This window comes from Saccopteryx bilineata, chromosome 1, assembly GCF_036850765.1.
Source record: "Saccopteryx bilineata isolate mSacBil1 chromosome 1, mSacBil1_pri_phased_curated, whole genome shotgun sequence".
NCBI classification, from domain to species: Eukaryota; Metazoa; Chordata; class Mammalia; order Chiroptera; family Emballonuridae; genus Saccopteryx; species Saccopteryx bilineata.
Window position 1 is genome coordinate 268,414,682 of NC_089490.1, and position 19,714 is coordinate 268,434,395.

Sequence of the window (19,714 nt, forward strand, 5' to 3'; positions counted from 1 at the left end):
CCTACTGCAGCCTTGGCCCCCAGGGCTGAGTATGGATCTATGGCCTCGTTTCAGGCACTAACAATGGAGCAATGGCCCCAGATGGGCAAGAGCATCACCTAATAGAGCCTTGCCTGGTGGATCCCAGTGGGGTGCATGCAGGAGTCTGTCTCTCTGCCTCCCCACCTTTCACTTAATAAAAAAATAAAATAAAAAGCAATTTTCCTTCTATTTGGTTGGTAATGCTAACTTTTCAGACTTAGTTGTGATCTTTTTGCAAGAAGATGAAGTCTGAATAAGAGTATTGCCATTCTGAACCTTTAGGACTTCACACAGTACTGAGGTTCATGCTTGCTTCTCCTTCCAGTTTCTTTGTCTTATCGATGCTTGGAATTTCAAAGGGTATACCCTGAGCTAGTACATGCTACTTAAGAAGAGAACACTGCCTTATAAGTAGTTGATGGACTAGTTCACTAATATTCTATGCATGTGGCTTGTGTACTTCCCCAGTACACTCTCTCTCTGGAGCACTCTTAGAAAAGAATGATGAGGCTAGTAATGAGTCAGAGCTTTGGTAATCATGGGGTATGGGCTCTCGGGCAGCCTGCCTTCATGTCCCTGCTTTCCTCTCAGCTCTGCTTGTGACCCTTGTAAACCCAACTCTGAGGCCAAATAGAAAATGCTTCACCAGCCTTTTGTCTCTGCGGGAAACAGAGCTCATCTCACCCCTTTTGTAATTTGTGGAATTGTAAACTGAGTCAGGATTAACTTGACATGTCATCAAGCAGCCCCTCTATCATCACCCCTCTCAAGTCACCATCCACACCTGACTTGCAAACTTTTCACCCCAGCAGCCCCGCTCACTGCTTCACCTGGAAAATAAACATTGTCAGAGCCATGAACATCATGTTGAAGACTGAGTTTTGTCTGCTCAGTAGAGAACACTAATTTAAGCAGAGGAAAAATCTGAGCAGGGCTGTACTTTTAGGAAGCTGGCGGTTGGATGGAAGACCCAATGTAGCTGACTGGACCAGGAGGGGGGAAGCCACATAAAGGACTGCTGCAGGGCACACAGTGTGGGACCCTGAGGCACTGAGTGAAGGAGAAAGAAGCTCACCAAACCTCTGGTTCTCAGTTCTGACAGTTCATCAGGGTCACCTTGGCAACTTTAAAAAAATTATGGATGTCTGGGACTCATGGACCCTAGGATTCTGATTTAGTTGGATCAGGGTTGTGGGGTGTTGTTTTTTTTGTCACTTGACTTTTAAACACTCCAGAGATGATTCTGCTGTGCTGACAGTTGAGACCTGCTGTCACAGCGGAAGCAACACTTCCTAACCACTTGGACTGCGCTGTGCTCTTTCCATCCTCAGAGATGGACTCACTAGATCCTCTAATGGACACATGCTGTTTTATTGTATTCTTTAATTACACTTTACTTCAGTATTTTTTTTTGTATTAATGTCAGGTGTACAGTGTAGTGGTTAGACAGTCACATACTTTACAAAGTGTTCCCCCTGATATTTTCAATACCTGACACAATACATTGCTATTACAATACTATTGATTATATTCCCAATGCTGTCACTTACTTCCCTGTGACTGTTTTGTAACTTCCAATTTGTACTTCTTAATTCTTTCACCTTTTCCTCCCAGTCCCCTCCCTTTGATACATGCTGTCTTATGCCCAGTACATAGATGAGGAAAATAAGCAAAGAGACTTTAAGTCAATGGCCCCTAGTCATACAATAAGTCAGTAGGAAAGCTAGGATCAAAAATTCAGAACTTTGCTAAGATAGGTAGGATTAAAAAGTTTAGTGTTTTGTTCAATTATTTGCTTTAAAATAACAAGAAGCCAAATTAACTAGCTTTTTCCTAAGGATATAATGGTGTTTTTTGTCTTTTTTTTTTTTTTAATCTGTAAAAGTTGAAAGTCACACACAGGGGTTTTTTTGTTTTTTTTTTTTAAAGATGTATGCTTAAAATGTTAAATTATAGGAAAAGTTATTTATTTTAAAATTATTTTCTTCTGCTTCCTGAGCCAGCCCAGCATGCTTTTCCTGACTTGTTTTGTTTCTACCGTCACCAGCAGAATAACAGAAAGATGATGTCATTTTACTTTCTGTCCCTGCTGAGTCAATGAAAGAGTAAAAGAAACTATATCTCTAATTCAAGAATTCCTTTACTGATACTTAAAAAAAAGTTTTCAATCATACCTGTGATGTATTAATAACAGAAGCATTTAGAAAAAAAATCGTTTGTACTGTCACTATTCAAAGCGATAATGTTATTAACATCCTTGCAGGGTTCTTCTTTTGGTACTTCTTTTAAGTCCTTATCTCATATGGAGATTAAAACTAGACATATTAATATGGCTTATATTCATGTGTTTAAGGTTTTGATTACCCACTGAAAGAAGAAACCAATTAAAGTTTGATTAGTTCTAATTCTGTCTTATGGTGCCCAGTTGTGTGACAACTTTTACTTACTGAGACTTCCCTGGTGAGGTATGGACTGGGGGCTTGGGGTCCTTGTGGCCTTGTGGCACACAGATATCCCTGGAAACTTGTGAAAGGGAAGGAAGGAAGCTAACAGAAGCAGTAAAAGATTTCAGTGACATGTTCGTGGATAGCTGATTTCAAAGCCTGTTTAAACTGTGACTATCTTAATTTTAAAGTATTTCTAATATTGAGAACTGTCTGTTTTTATGAATGTCAGCAAACTTCTGTTGAGTTTCTATTTGGGTAGGGAGTCAGATTTGAAGGGTGTTGTTGGGCAAATAAGTATAATGTGATTTTTATGCTGTTATTGTTAAAGATGGCGCTGCCCATTTGGGGCAGCTGATTACCTGCATGCTTGGGAAGGGGCTTGGTTATGCTAATATGTGCTGGAGGAGGGGCTCTCCCGGGAAAAAGTTTTAAAAGGAGGAGCTAGGAGGCCATTTTAGGGAGGAGGAGACCACATTGTTACAGAGAGGAGGAGAGACCACGTGGTTGGAGGGGAGGAGGCAGCCAAGATGGAGGCATGCATTGGGGACTGAGTGAGGCTGGGAAGGCCTTTGATTCTAGCAAAAACTGAAGAAAGTCAGTGGCTTTGGGAGCCCTGAATGGAAAGGGAAGTGTTTTCCCGCTATGTGTATTTTCTCGAGCAGGAATAAAGGATACCCCACTAGTTATTAGCTCTGTTGTTTCATTACCATCTACCTGAATCAAATGTGAACCTGCATGGGCCAGGCAGCTGTGATGGTGGCTGCGGCTACTGGTTTTACAGGTGTTTAAAGGTTTTTTTGGTAATTGGCTACATAATTAGCAGTTTAAATGAGCAAGGGTGGTATTCCCCCTATCTCTCTGTCAATTGATAAAAGTGACGGTATTGGTATTTAATAACGTAAGATTAGTCATGACTCAATTTTGAGTCAGATACACCTGTCCATACTTATTTTCCTTTATAATACTCTGGCTTCATGAGGAAATATAGTAAAATTACTCCCGACTACTTAAGATTTTAAAACGAATCACATTTCATCTTGAGTTGCAATTTTCAATTCACCTAACTCTCCTGGCCTGTAACTAGCAGTGATCCGGTTTCCCTTCCTTCTTTCCTTCCTTCCTTCCTTCCTTCCTTCCTTCCTTCCTTCCTTCCTTCCTTCCTTCCTTCCTTCCCTCCTTCCTTCCTTCCTTCCTTCTTTCCTTCCTCCCTCCCTCCCTCCCTCCCTCCTCCCCTCCATCCCTTCTTCCTTCCTTCCTTCCCTCCATCCCTTCTTCCTTCCTTCCTTCCTTCCTTCCTTCCTTCCTTCCTTCCTTCCTTCCTTCCTTCCTTTCTTTTTCCTTCCTTCCTTCCTTCCTTCCTTCCTTCCTTCCTTCCTTCCTTTCATTCTTTCTCTCTCTCTCTTTCCTTCCTTTCTTCCCTCTCTCTCCCTGCCTCCTCCCCCTTTCCTTCCCTCTCTCCCTCCCTCCTCCCCCTTTTCTTCCCTCCTCCCTCCCTCCTTCCCTCCCTCCCTCCCTCCCTCCCTCCCTTCCTTCCTTCCTTCCTTCCCCCCTCTTTCTCTCCCCCTTTCTTTCTTTCTTTCTTCCTTTCTTTCTTTCTTTCCTTCCCTCTTTCTTTCTATTTTTTTCCCTCAAAATATCAGGTTTGTACTCTTAGAATGCTGTAAGGCCAGGGGCTGCCACCATTGTGGCCATGCAGGTGCAGATTCCCATTAGATTCAGGTAGATGGTAAAGAAACTGTGGAGCCAAAGACTGGTAGGCCATTCCTTTATTCTAGCCTTGCACCCGGCAGCCAAGTAAAAACACACAAGGCTTCAAAACCCACTCATTCAGAGCTCATAAAGCTACTGACATATTCAGGTTTTCCTAGAATCAAAGACCCCCATGAGTTTAAGTCACCTCTGGTTCCCCATGTGCCAACATGGCTTCTTACTCTGCAAAACTGACTTCTCTCTCCTTCCCCTCCATCTTGGCTTCCTCTTCTCTTCTCCTTCTTTCTCCTAAAAAACTTCCTGGGCCCACAAAGACACCTCCTCCAGCACACATTAGCATAACAATGGCCCTTCCCTAGCAGGAAGGTAATTAGCAGTTTCACGTGGGCAGCGCCATTTTTAACAAAGTGAGCAAATATAAAAATCACATTTTACAAACTTATTTGCCCAACAAATGCATACTTTAGGTACTTAAGTAATGCTAAGTTCACTTTGAATTTGATGATTCTATGATACCATATACATATATGGAAATGTCCCAGTTTTTTTGGGAAAAAAAGAAAGGAAACTGAAAACAGAAACATTTTTGTGTATAAAAGAATGGAAGGAATGTCTGGATGGAGGAACTCTAAACTGTTACTAGTGGTTATATATAGATGGATGGTAGACCTTGCTGGGTAGCTCCTGTTCTCCAGATCCTCTCTGCCTACTGTGCTGGGCCCTGGAGAATGACCGGTGTGGACTGTATTCTTGGGCTTGCTCCCCTGCCCTCTTGTTTCTGATTTGGTTCAGCCAATGTAGAGCTCCAGCATACTAGAGACAGGGAAGAAAGTGTTGCTGGGGTATCAGTTCCCTTGGCCCCTTACTTGAAGAATTGCCTTGTCCTGGCTGAATCCCTTAACTGAAAATCATGGCTCCTCTTCAGAGCACTTCTCCATATGACTCTCACCTGGGTTCTGATGACCACTATCCCCTTTGCCCTTTGAGGCCTGGGATGTTAACACCCTCACTGTTTCAAACCCCATCATTACTGCTGATTTCCCTTTACCCTTCCTGAATAATAGTGATCATTGTCCAAATAGTCCAGTATCAACATTAGGATCTAGGTGCTCACTTAAAGAAATGCTTGTTGCTGCCAGTTATCTCTGGGCTAAGTGGATGTGCACTTACATCTTGTTTTTCTCTTAGATCCAAGAGTTGAAGACTGGCTCCTCATGTCCTCGCCTCTGCCACAAACCATCATCTTGGCACTCTATGTCTATTTTGTCACTTCTCTGGGACCAAAGCTCATGGAAAATCGAAAGCCCTTTGAACTCAAGAAAGTGATGATCACATACAATTTTTTTATAGTACTGTTTTCTGTGTATATGTGTTACGAGGCAAGTGTCTTTAGTCTGAGTCTTCCTGTTTATGTGTCATTATGTTTCTTGTTATACTGTAAAACTCTGAGATTTAAGGAATTTTAGAAACTTAGCTTACTAGTGCAGGGATTTTTCCCAAAATGGTTATGTATAGGCCAGATATTAAACTCTTTAGAGGATCTCCATATAATTTACTCACAGGTAGTGAGAATAATTAACATTAAGTCCAGGGACTTGCACATAGTTAGCCTTAATAGATGATTAAATGAATTCCTAAATGTTAGTTTTAAGGAAACAGACTTGGAGAAATTAAGTAACTTACTCGAAGTAGCATAGCTTCTAAATGAAGGACTGATACTTGAATCCAGGTCTGACCTCAGAGCCCCTCCTGATTATCATGAGTTGTCACCATCAGGGTAGGAATCTTTCATCTCTGCTTGCTCTGCTGAGCTGTGATGGTGGACTGTTTTGGTTTGATTTAGCTGGGTTTTGGGGCGATAGAGAACTTAGACTCACATAAAGCAGTGGGTAAGGGAGCCTGTCCCTTAACTGTCAGTAAGAGAGATGGGGATCTTTCAGGACTCAAAAGCAGACTCAGGGATTCACTTTCTCTCCCTCTGCTGTTAACATGCCTCAGTCACCCTCACTTATCTGCATTTATGAGATTCCTTGCTTTCCCCCCCAAATGCTGGCTGGCTTCCTCTGCATCATAGCCAGTGCGTCTTCATACTGGAACTCACAAGAGTCCAGCATGGCCCCTCCGGCCTCTCTTGACACCCAGGTGTCTGTACATGTATGCTTCCCACCCGATTCCTGCCATGAATCCACCAGATCCAGTCACTCTATGTTCTGGCTTCACTTCTCACAGGCTTCCCTTTGCTGTCTTCCATTTCTTCTACTTTATTCTAGAGGCTATCTTATTGTCCTTTCTGGCACATAAGTAAGTGAAAGGAAAGATGTCATGGAGGTGCGGAACAGAGGAAATACATGCTCTTGGCATGTTATCAGAGATAGGGCACACCTACTGTAGAACTTTGGGCGAGGGGTATGCAACATAATTTAATGACAAAATAACCTAGACATGTTTTCTTTGAATATATGTACCCTGATTTATTAATGTCATCCCATTACCATTAATAAAAATTTATTAAAAAAAAAAAAAAAAAAAAAAAAGAACAGACCTGGGAGCCTGACTAGGTAATGGTGCATAGATAGAGTGTTGGCCTGGGATGCAGAGGGCCCAGGTTTGAAACCCCGAGGTCACTGGCTTGAAGCCCAAGGTCACTGGCTTGAGCCCAAGGTTGCTGGCTTGAGCAAGGGGTCACTGGCTCGGCTACAGCCCCCACTCAAGGCATATGTGAGAAAATCAATGAACAACTAAAGTACCACAACTACAAGTTGATGCTTCTGATCTCTTTCCCTTCCTGTCTGTCCCTCTCTCTGTCTCTCTCACTGTTTCTGTCTCTCTCACTGAAAAAAAAATGAAGAGACCTGGGAGCCAGGAGACCAGGGGCTAGTTAGTCCATTTCTGCTACTAACCAGCTACCTGTTTTTGAGTAAGTCACTTAATGTCTCTGGGCTTCTGGTATCTCATTTTATAGAGTCAGTATTGAACCAAATTGTCTCTCAGGTCTCTGATGCTGCATCTGATTGTGTCATTAAATGTGATATCCTCAAACATATTTCTCAGAAAGTGATTCAGTTATAACCAATTAGTTTTGATTTCTATTTTAGCAATTACAACATAAAGGTTTGAAAATATCTAAAATTTAGAGTATCTCCTATCTCCCATTAACCACTAATACTAAAATTACTATATGTCCATTTTAGGGTTTATTAACTGCTAAATATAAATTATTACTTTCTAAAACTTTTTGATAGCCTGAAATATAGATATGTCAGAAGCTCCACCAACTTTTAACTTGTTCTAAGATTTAATATCAGGAAATCATTAAGTTCCACTCTGTGTTTAAACACAGACTTTTGCCAGCTGAGGAGAATGTCATATCTGGGACACACCTGAACATATGGTTTATTGGTTGGAGCATAATTGCCTTTGGTCTACAGAGTAAGTGCCTCCACCAGGGGCATTAGGGTAAATAAAAACAAGGTGTAAAGGAAGTAGAATAGACTAAAAGGAACCCACGTGTGTATTTTTCAGTGATGGTTTGAATGCACTAGTCACTTGGCACCAGTCAGATACTAAGAAAGAGAGACCAGTGGAGACCCCAAAGAAGGCCAGATCATACTCTCCTATTCAGCACAGTGCTTGCTTGGGGCAAAGAAAGGTGGAGACACGGGCATTCCAGTTTAAGTAAATGGAATTAGAATGTTATTTACATGAGTTAGAAGTTAAGTCTGAGCTCAGGAAACTCTGAGGACGCTCAATGACAGATTTTGTAAAGCAGAATTAGCCATTTCTGTACCACATTCCCTTCATCCTTAGAGAAAATTTTTTGACTTGTTTTTGTAAGATTACAAAAAGATGGTGTGTTTTTAAATACTACAATCTAAATAATTGTTCTTTGTTTTTTCACCATTGAAATATCATCCTGATAATGTATCACAAACCTTTGTTTTATATGTTAATTCATTGTAAAGTCATTATAGCTTTAATAGTAATTAAAAATAAAAATTTAAAGTGTACTTCAATAGCAGAAAATTATATAGCCATTATACTGAGAAAGAAGACGTTCTAGGGACGATGTTGGCACTTGTTAGAATAGGATATCAAAGGAGAGAAGTGTTCATATTTTCAGAACCCTAAACTAAGTCAAGCATTTAATATAAGTGTTAATTTAAAATTACAGTTCTTAGTTTTTCATTTTCAGATACTGTTTTAGAAAAAGACCTTCCCACCATCAGGCTGAAAAAATGTCAGTATAATCTTTGAATTATGGTTCAGACTCATCAACAGTAGGCTTTTTCTTCTTACCACTAGTATAAGGTCACTTCGTGGGTGTGTTGGAATTAAGGCTTGCTAGATTGCATTTTTAATGTTGAGATTTTCCTTTCTTACTTTTCATGTGACCCCAATGCAAAAGTAATATCTGAATCCTGTGTTTGGTCAACCTTAATTTTAAGAGCCATGGATTACCATTTCACATTACACCCACTGGCTAGGGACAGGAAAAACACAGTTGTTGATGTTAGCCATCTTATGAGTGCACTGAGGAATTTTGGTTTGTCCATTTATTTTGACTAATTGGGAAGATTGGAAATCACCAGAAAAGACTGAATTTGGACTCAGTTATTCTCTTTAGAATACACAAACATATGCATGGGCATATATAGATATGTATCATATAGTATGTACATATACTAGCACAAAACTACCAGTGTTTGTTCTCCACGATATTAGAATAATTATCCCAAGAAATGGACATTTGAGTCCAAACACAGTTTATCTAAGTAATATATGAGTTTATGATTTTGAAAATTCTTACTGCTTTAATACCCAGCTAGTTCCTGGTTTGTAATTGTTTCCGTCTGCCTTTCCCTCTGCAATGACTGCTGACTCAGTTGAGAATGTAATGAAGAGACAGTCAAAACTACCTTTGTTGTAGCTGTTGAGCAAGTGCTTCCTTCTTTAAAATGCATGTGCTCTCTTGCAGTTTGTGATGTCTGGCTGGGGTACAGGTTATTCATTTCGATGTGAAATTGTTGACTATTCACGGTCACCTACAGCATTGAGGGTAAGTTTCTCTTTGGAAATCCTGTAACTCAAAATCAACATTAAAACTTTTTGAACTCTATTTATAATACTTAATGAGAATTCAGAATGAGTAAATGATTTAATTATTAGAGTATATATATTGAAAGAAAAAAAACTAAAACTTACCAACCAGAAAGAATCAAAGTCAGGTATGTTGTTTTCTGTCACATGAAAGTTAGTGCTTTTCTTTTTTAATTTCTTAGATTTAAAAATAAATTCATGACTCATTTCTCAAAATATTAAAAATAAAATCACTATATGATCCAACAACTCCACTTCTGGGTACATACCTAAAAGAATTAAAAGCAGGGTCTCAAAAAGATATTTGTACACCCATATTTATAGAATTATTATTATTATTTTAAATGAGGGAAAGGGAGATAGTCAGACAGACCCCTACTTGTGCTCCAACCAGGATCCACCCAGCAACCCTACTCTTAGGCCAATGCTTGAATCAACTGAACTACTTTTAGTGCCTGAGACTGACATTTGGACCAACTGAGCTATCCTCAGTGCCCAGGGCTGATGGTTGAACCAATTGAGCCACTGGCTATGGGAGGGGAAGAGGGAGAGAAGGGAGAGAGGAAGGGGGAGAGAAGCAGATGGTCACTTCTCATGTGTACCCTGATCAGGAATTGAACCTGGATGTCCATAGGCCAGGCTGACACTCTATCCATTGAGCCAACCAGCCAGGGCCAGTAGCATTATATACAGTAGCTAAAAAGTGTAGGCCACCCAAGTGCCCATTGGTGGATGAATGGTAAAGCAAACTTTGGTGAGGATATGGAAAAAAAGGAACCCTCATGCACTATTAGTGGGAGTGCAGATTGGTGTAGCCACTGTGGAAAGCAGTATAGAATTAACCTCAAAAATTGAAAATGGAGCTGCCTTATCACCCAGCGATTCCACTTCTAGGAATATACCCCAAGATACTTGAAATACCAATATGAAAGACCTCTATGTTCATTGCAGCATTATTTACAAGATTTGGAAGCAGTCCAGTGTCTATCAGTAGAGGAGTGGATAAAAAAAACTGTGGTAGCCCTGGCCGGTTGGCTCAGCGGTAGAGCATCGGCCTAGCGTGCGGAGGACCCGGGTTCGATTCCCGGCCAGGGCACACAGGAGAAGTGCCCATTTGCTTCTCCACCCCTCCGCCACGCTTTCCTCTCTGTCTCTCTCTTCCCCTCCCGCAGCCAAGGCTCCATTGGAGCAAAGATGGCCCGGGCGCTGGGGATGGCTCCTTGGCCTCTGCCCCAGGCGCTAGAGTGGCTCTGGTCGCAACATGGCGACGCCCCGGAGGGGCAGAGCATCGCCCCCTGGTGGGCAGAGCGTCGCCCCTGGTGGGCGTGCCGGGTGGATCCCAGTCGGGCGCATGCGGGAGTCTGTCTGACTGTCTCTCCCTGTTTCCAGCTTCAGAAAAATGAAAAAAAAAACAAAAAACAAAAAGAAAACAAAAAAAAAAACTGTGGTACATTTACACAATAGAATATTAGTCAGCTGTAAAAAAGAAGGAAATCTTACCCTTTCTGACAGCATGGATGGACCTAAAGAGCATTATGTTAAGTGAAGTAAGCCAATCAGAGAAAGACAAGTGCCATATGATCTCACTTATATGTAGAATCTAATGAACAAAATAAACTAATAAACAAACAAATAAAAAGCCAGACTCATAGATAGAAAACAGACTGACAGCTGTCATAAGGGAGGTGGGGTTGTGGGGTTGGGTGAAAAAGGTAAAGAGATTAAGCAGAAAATAAACTCATAGACACAGACAACAGCATGGTGATTACCAGAGGAAAAGATGGGTGGGGGGAGGTAGAAGTGGGCATGAGGGTATAAATGGTGATTGGAGTACACTTGACTTGGAGTGGTGAACACACAACATAATATACAGATGATGTATTATAGAACTGTACACCTAAAACCTATATGATTTTATTAATTAATATCACCCAAATAAATTCAATAAAAACCCAAAATATGGTGTATACATACAATGGAATATCATTCAACCTTAATAAGGAAGGAAATTCTGACACATGCACCAACAACATTCGTGAATTATGAGGACATTATGCTAAGTGAAATAATTCAGGCACAAAAGGACAGATACTATATGATTCTATTGTATAAGTTACCAAGAGTCAAGTTCAGAGACAGAAAGTAAAATGGTCAATGTCAGGGGCTGTGGGAAAGGGAAATAAAGAGTTGTTTAATGGATACAGTGTCTCAGTTTTACAAGATTAATTAAGAGTTCTATGGATGGATGGATGGTGGTGATGGTTGCACACCAATATGAATGTACTGAACTGTACATTTAAAAATAGTCATGCTGTTAAATTTTTTGCTATGTGTATTTTGCCTAAATAAAAAAAACACTTTTCTTCCATGTCAAAAATAATAAATTCATATTTATATGTGTTTCTGCAGATGGTACGCACCTGCTGGCTTTATTACGTCTCAAAATTTATCGAGCTGTTAGATACTGTGAGTATGTAGTCACCTTATTTAGTAAATGTTTGATGTTTCCGCGAAAGCAATAAACTAACTGCTAGAGTTCAGCTGTCTGATAACTTTGGTTATCTCTCCTCCTGAGGCAGACCTACCTTTTATTATCAGTAATGTTAGAGGAAGATAGGATAAGCTTATTATTCAATCTTTTGCATACTCTAAAAGGTTTCCTATGTATCTACCACCTGTTTAAGATAAGCATGTAACTCACACTACAAAACCGCATCTTTATGTGGATGGATGACAATTGTTTTGGGAAGCAAGTTTAGGAATCAAAGAGCCAAGGACGTTTTACCTTTGGTCTTTCTTACAAAAGCACTATATCTTCTAAGAGGATAAGTGCTCCAATATTCATAAACTTGCACAATAGTGTCAGGTTACCCCTAGCAGATCAGTAAAAACTACCTCCAGCTGCCCTCTGAATTCTCTCTCTGCCTGGGGATAAACTCTGACGTTGGGTGACTGGACCCTGGGAGAAGCAAGGGCCGTGAATTAGGGTCCCTAAGGAGAGGAGAAAGACATGTGCCTTTGTTTCCAGAGTAGGAAAGCTGAATAATTACTGTGTCTTTGTGGCATGTGGGTCTTAGTGATCTGGAACCAGTCCTGGGCCTAACCCTGACAAGTGTGTTCTCTCTTCAGAATATATATCACTACCTACATTTCTTATAGCAAATCTCAACATGCTTTCTCTTCTTAGATGACTGTGCATGATGTTAGAATTAGAAATAACTTTAGTGAGCATAGAATAATTCCTGTGGTTCTAACTTTAGCATGCATTAGAATCACTTGGAGAGCTTGTGAAAACAGATGCCCATATCCCCTAGAGCAGGTGTCCCCAAACTACAGCCCGTGGGCCCCATGCGGCCCCTTGAGGCCATTTATCTGGCCCCCACCACACTTCTGGAAGGGGCACCTCTTTCATTGGTGGTCAGTGAGAGAAGCACTGTATGTAGTGGCCCTCCAATGGTCTGAGGGACAGTGAACTGGCCCCCTAGGTAAAAAGTTTGGGGACCCCTGCCCTAGAGTTTCTGATTCAGTAGGGTCTTGGGTGGAGCTCAAGAATTTGCATTTCAGCAAGTTCTCAGGTAATAATAGCATTACTGTTGGTCCAAGGCACACATTTGGAGAACCCTTGCTGTAGTCCAGTGGTTCTCAATCTTCATGGTGTGGTAGACTTAATTGCATTAGAAAGCAAAAAAGCCTGGATCCCATCCCCAGAGATTTGGTTGCTAGATGATCTAGAGACCAGGCATGGCTATTCTTAAAAAGCTTTTTACACATTGTAATATGCAGCCAGGATTGAGAACTATTGATTTATTAAAATCCAAAACTCTCACTCTAAAAAAAAATACATTGAAGCCAAGAGGTTAAGTGACTTACCCAAAGGAATTGCTGCTACTAAACAGCTAGGACCCCAGATCGCTGTTTTATGGCTTTTTCTGTTGCACCATGCTGCCTTCTCTCATGTGCATAAGCAAATGTATTTTGGCTTCATTGTTTTTGCTTTGCATGTTCTCAGTTCTAGTTTCCATAAGGAAATGGTTGCTGCCTCCATGGGCCTCAGTAGCCACACTTCTGATATATTCCTCCAAGTACTTTTGTGTCTGGTACTCTGCTTAGTCTCTTCTATAGAACCCTAACCCCCTGCTGGTCTCCTGAATTTGCGTATTTTTTGAACGTTTAATTCTGCTTTTTAATATATATATTTTTAATTTCCCCCAAATCCTTTCCGTTTCACTCCTTTGTTTGTCGCGCGTCTGCGCACGTGGGTGCTTTCGACCTGGCTGGCGCCTTCCTGCCCTTCTCATTTTCCCCAGGCAGCTTTACTTTCTTTTCCATCCTTTTCCCCCCCCAATTAACTCTTCAAGTTTTTCCCTCTTCATTTTTCTTTAATAATAACTTTTTAAACTTTTGGTTTGTTGCAAGTCTCTATCAGTTTGCGTAATCCCTTACCTAAATTTGTAAGATGTGTTAGAGAGCAATTTAGAATAATTTCAGCCCTAAGAATTAAGATTCTCTGCCTTCCCATATACTTCAAAGTCCATGTGGATTCTTTTTTTTTTTTTTTTTGTATTTTTCTGAAGCTGGAAACGGGGAAAGACAGTCAGACAGACTCCCGCATGCGCCGGACTGGGATCCACCCGGCACGCCCACCAGGGGGCGACGCTCTGCCCACCAGGGGGCGATGCTCTGCCTCTCCGGGGCGTCGCTCTGCCTCGACCAGAGCCACTCTAGCGCCTGAGGCAGAGGCCAAGGAGCCATCCCCAGCGCCGGGGCCATCTTTGCTCCAATGGAGCCTTGCTGCCGGAGGGGAAGAGAGAGACAGAGAGGAAGGAGAGGGGGAGGGGTGGAGAAGCAGATGGGCGCTTCTCCTGTGTGCCCTGGCCGGAAATCGAACCCGGGACTTCTGCACGCCAGGCCGACGCTCTACCACTGAGCCAACCGGCCAGGGCCTTTTTTTTTTTTTTTTTTTTTTTTTACCAATAACATTTCTTTCAATAATTTTTGGGCATAATCTTCACTTTATTTCTTTGATTTTCAAATCTACATGCAATTTCTTTTTACCTTTTTATCAATTATCCCATGACTAGGCATCACGCCTAAGTTCGTTCACATTAATTAGCTTTTAAACTGCACCTTAGAGAATCAGCTGGTCCTATGAGCATCTATCATATAAATCAGTCCTTTCAAAGCAAATTATGATGTGAAATGGTTTTTACTTTGCCAATATTTTTATAACTCTAGATTGATAATTGCATGATTTTATATAAACTTGATTTTCTTTAAATTATTTCAGATCTTTTTTGTTCTGCGTAAGAAAAATAGCCAAGTGACTTTTCTGCATGTCTTCCATCATACCATCATGCCATGGACCTGGTGGTTTGGAGTCAAATTTGCTGCAGGTAGCCAGGGGAGAGTTGGGATCGTTTATTATACATAATAGCATTTTTGTATGCTGTAAACACAAAATCAATCTTTAAATGTGATTTAAGAGAAACTCAAAACATCAAAGAATCACTTAGATCAGACATCAAACTTTCAGTATTACCTGAATCCTAAATGCAGGACTCATACCTAGATCTTTTTCCAATCCTTCAGTCTTTAAAAATGCATTGGCTTTTAGGGACAGTCTTCTCCACACATTTTTTAGTTATTTTGTTTGGATTTTAATCTTTTCTCATCGAGTTCTGTTAAACATTTTAAAGTAAATTAATAATAAATAAATAAAATGATAAAAGTCTTGGTTTTATTGGAATGTTATTAAATACCTATTTCTTATTTGTATCCAGAGACTTAGAGTATCTATCTCAAGTTCCATATCTTTAAGAAAAGTTATTTATTTATTCTTAGAGAGAGAGGAAGGGAGAGAGAGAGAGAGAGAGAGAGAAAGAGAGAGAGAGAAACATTGATTCGTTGTTCCACATATTCATGCCGTGATTTATTGATTCTTGTATGTGCCCAGATCCAGGGAACAAACTCATGACCTCAGCATGTTGGGGGGTAATGCTTTTAACCAGTTGAGCTATCTGATCTTCTTTGCCTTCAGATTTCCAATAGCTGATACATACTCTAACCCCTAATAGCTCTTTAAAGATGTGTCAAATTGTACTTGTCACAACTTTTATAAGCAACCTACCATATTAAAAGATGTTTTGGTGTTGTTTTTAAGTCAAGATAGTTTAGATCAAAAGCTTGGCAAACAGGCTCTTTGGTTTGATTTGGTTCTAAACATCTAGCATGGGGAAAAATAGAAAGGTAAGTAATTTTACCTTATTAAGTTTTAAATAAGTGATATTCCCAATGACGTATTTTTTCCTTATTAGTGAAAATTGGTTGGGGAATTTACTTATGCTACTTCCTTAACTTTAAGAAGTCTTTAAGTAGGCCTGCAGCCCATATTAGACTATTTTAACATTTCTGTGATCTGCAAGACTGAGGGGGGAAAAAAAAAGAGGAACTACAACTGAGGAACTTTTGTTTGACTTTTAGACTCTCTAGGCATGGGGAAATTTTTGCATGTCTCATGTCTCAGAGCACAACAGGACATGGGTAAGCCAGTGGCTCAAAAGAGATCTCAGAACCAGCCCTGGCCCGCTGGCTCAGTGGAAGAGTGTCAGCCCAGCATGTGGAAGTCCCAGGTCCGATTCCCAACCAGGGCACACAGGAAAAGCACCCATCTGCTTCTCCACCCTTCCCCCTCTCCTCTCTCTCTATCTCTCTCTTCCTCTCATGCAGCCAAGGCTCCATTGGAGCAAAGTTGGCCTGGGCACTGAGGATGCCTCCATGGCTTCCACCTCAGGAGCTAGAATGGCTCCAGTTGCAGGGGAGCAACGCCCCCTATTGGGCATTCCAGGTAGATCCTGGTTGGGTGCATGCTGGAGTCTGTCTTTCTGCCTCCCCACTTCTCACTTCAGAAAAATACAAAAAGAAAAAAAAAATAGAGAGCCCAGAACCTAGAGCAGCCAGGAGGGCTGTTCCTACCATGTTCCTCGACATCTGATTTTCTAGTATGTAAAGTACCTCCTTGCCCCAAATTGGCATTTATCTGATGATCATTATTAAAAAGTAAATGTAGTTATTTTTTCTTGTATGTTAATGTTAAAGTTTAATTCACATTACAAGATAGTCTCATCTATATTCTTTTCATAAATCAAGGGTAGCTATATTATTTAATCTCTATTATTTTACTTTAGTTTTTTTTCCTCCCACATGCATATTGTGTCTCTCAGTTATTCCTACCATGATTATCAACATCTTTATATTTTTCTGTTTTGGAGAAATATTGAAAAAGACCTAAACATCCACTAATTGAATGGTTATGATTTATTTTATGTATATAATTGTGAAATGCAAATGATATTGAGAGGCATTTAGCTCATTTTTTAAGCAGCTTAACTCCTAAATTATCAGAAATAGGTGAGTATTCTATTTTGAAAGTATACTAGGAAAGGTTCTTTTACACCCTTATAATTTATTCAGTTTTCTTTTATGAGACCAGAATATTATCACAATGCTGAAAGAGATATGAAAATAGAAAAAAGATTGAAAAGTAGTACCCCAAAATACAGTGCTTTTAGAAATATTAACACAAAAAGTGATTTTTCTCTCTTTCTTTATCTTTCTCTGTATTTTCTAATTTTTATATATTGACTATCTGTTTATCCTATAATGGGAAAATAAATTGTATTTGATGAGTAGAGTTGAGCATGTTTTTAATTTCTATCATTGAATCCATTTCAAAACAAACAATGTTTTCAGTAATGAAAATTTAAACATATGATATACCTCAATTTTTCTATGTTACCATGTTTATGAACATAAAGCACTTTGTACTGGATTCATTGTCCATAGTTTAATCCCCCTTTTGCTTTCCAATATGTAAATAGTAGAAAACAATGTTTTTCTCTTATAGTCCATGAGTGGGCACCTCTGCTAGCCTTTGTGTGGAATCTAGGACACACTTGAACACCTGGTATCTATTCAGTATAAAGCACTGTGATAAGGGCTGCGGTATTTCCAGAGACGTGGTTTGGCATTGGCTTCCATTGCTAGAATGAAAATGCCCATTTTAATCTGTTTTTTCAAAAACTTGAGCATAGCTGATCTCTATCTAGTTTAATTTCCTTTTGCCTATTGTACAACTTTCTGGGAAATTAGCAATCCAGCTTTCTTTTCAATATGATGAAAATATTTCTGTGATAGGCTTTTATATTAATTGTGCCCTAGCTCCCAGAAATATGGAGAATTATAAAAATTACCCAAGTGATTTCTTATTATTTTTTCCAAACCAAAGGGGTAAAATGTGATGGGACTGAGTGTAATTCATACTGACATGTTTGCTATTCAGAACTGTTACCCAAAGAAGAAAGCAAGCAAATACTTTATTAGAGAAGCCTTCCAAAGAAGTTGTGAAAAACAGTACTAATTAAAATGTAATTGTTCTGTGAACAAATTCATTAAAATAACTTACCAGAAAATAATCATAAACTAGAGAAAATAAGCAAATTAATTTTGATAGCTTGCTCATTTGGGGCAGTAAGTCTTATTAAACATTTAGCTACACTAGCACCTCATTAAATTCCTGTCCATAATATCCTTGTTTTAGGACGTTTAAGTGATGAAAGCTTCTAAATGGGAATATGGGCACTCTTACACCAAAAAAGGGTGTGGCATTATAATGAGACAGGCTCTGATGTAGTTGGTTATCAAGGGTATAGATTTCTTTTGTTTATATAATTGTGAGACACAAATAGAATCGGGAGGTATCTAGTCTCTTAAGCAGCTTGATTCCTCAACTATCAGAAATAGACAATTGCTTTATTTTTAAGTTATCTTTAGAAAATGTGTTTTCATACCGCTATATTTATTTAAGTTTCTTTGGGGAAAGAAAACTAATTCAAATGCAAATAATAAAAGTTGTAAGGTTGTTAATAAGCTTCATTAGTTCAGTTTTTTCTGATCTGAAATGTGTGATAATTAAAGGATTAGGTAAAATTTATTTATTCAGGAAGGGAAAGTTTATGAAGGGACAGTATATCAAAAATGAGGCATTGGAGGATTATTTAAGCTACTTTAAAATAATTATTTAAAACAGGTTATTCTAAGGAAGTACTTTTATCAGTGGCAGTATCTAGAATTGCTGCAATAATGAATGATTATTAAAAAGTAATTATTTCTACTATGTGACAATTTTTATTTTGCATTAAACTTTCTGTAATTCATAGTATTTATAAATTTGGTCCTTCAAAGACAATTAGTCCAAATTTGTGAGATTCGCTTTATTTCTGGAATTAAAGAATACTGGTATAAAGAATAGAAAATATTTTGGAGACAAATTTAAATTTCAGGCCAACATTCCTAAGCTGAATCAGGCTGTACATAAAGAATGCAGATTCTCCTATATTGTGCCACTTTGGAAAGAGATGCTAGGGAAGTTTTGTTTCTTCCCCCACTACAAACTAATCACCATGTCATTCCTTTCTCTGTGCTACGGGTCCAGCTCGAGGCAATTGAAATGGTCTTTGCTTGCGTTCCCTCAGTGTTCTTTGCTTCTACTCAAAATTAAAGTGACCAGTAGGAGCTGTGGGGAAATCAGAAGACAAAGACCAAGATAAGAAGGCACAATTCATAAAAATCAAATGGAAGCAGTAAACAAAGATGGTTTAATAATAAACGTTTATTTTGGAAAAACGATAATTGGTTAAAGTAAACTTAGTGTAGCTTATTAATGAAAGCCAGTAGTTTTACTGCTAAAATTTAATGGTGCTAAAAATCTTCACTGAAAAGTTAAGAGTGGAAAAAGTGAATTTTATTTCACACAATGACACATGCCAAAGAATTCTTAGTGGTTTTATTTATAGTAACCCAAAATAGAAACAATCTAGATATCTTTTAATAAGAGAATGGATAAATTCAGATGTGTTTATATAGTGTAATTCTACATAGCAATAAAAAGGCAAACTACTGATGTACACACCAACATGGAAAAATATTAAAAACATGTTGATTGAAAGAAAGGCACAAAAATATATCCAGTATAATTTTGTTTATATAAAGTTTAAAAGCAGGCATAATAATAATTGATTATAGAAATCAAAATAAAGGTTACATTGTGAGGGTTGTATTCTTTGGAAGTAGGTCTGGGAACCTCACCCGGCATTGTAAATGCTTTATTTCTTGAATTTGGTAATGGTTCTGTGGGTCTGTGTATATGTAAAAAATCATCAAATTGTACGCTTAAGATTAATGTACTTTATATATGTTAACCATCACTAAAAGGTGAATTTGATTACCACTATTTAGCAATATATCATGTTTAAAAAGTAACTCAATGTAGATTGTTAAAGTAAACCCAAGTCATAAGCTTATCTTAAGTCAAGACATAACAAAGACATGATAATTTATTTTCTAAGATTTATATATTATTTACTAAATGAATGTATTATCCA

At 39.0% G+C, this 19,714-nt stretch overlaps 1 protein-coding gene across 4 annotated transcripts in view; it reads left to right on the top strand.

Annotated features, from left to right (window-relative positions):
* ELOVL7 (ELOVL fatty acid elongase 7) overlaps window positions 1–19,714 on the top strand; it is a 94,520-nt gene that overhangs the window by 70,197 nt on the left and 4,609 nt on the right. For all 4 annotated transcript variants that reach the window (XM_066242739.1, XM_066242764.1, XM_066242746.1 and 1 more), the window contains exons 3-6: window positions 5,367–5,557; window positions 9,154–9,234; window positions 11,685–11,741; window positions 14,563–14,668. In XM_066242739.1, the coding sequence (XP_066098836.1) occupies window positions 5,367–5,557; window positions 9,154–9,234; window positions 11,685–11,741; window positions 14,563–14,668 (435 nt within the window). The remainder of the gene's footprint in view (window positions 1–5,366; window positions 5,558–9,153; window positions 9,235–11,684; window positions 11,742–14,562; window positions 14,669–19,714) is intronic.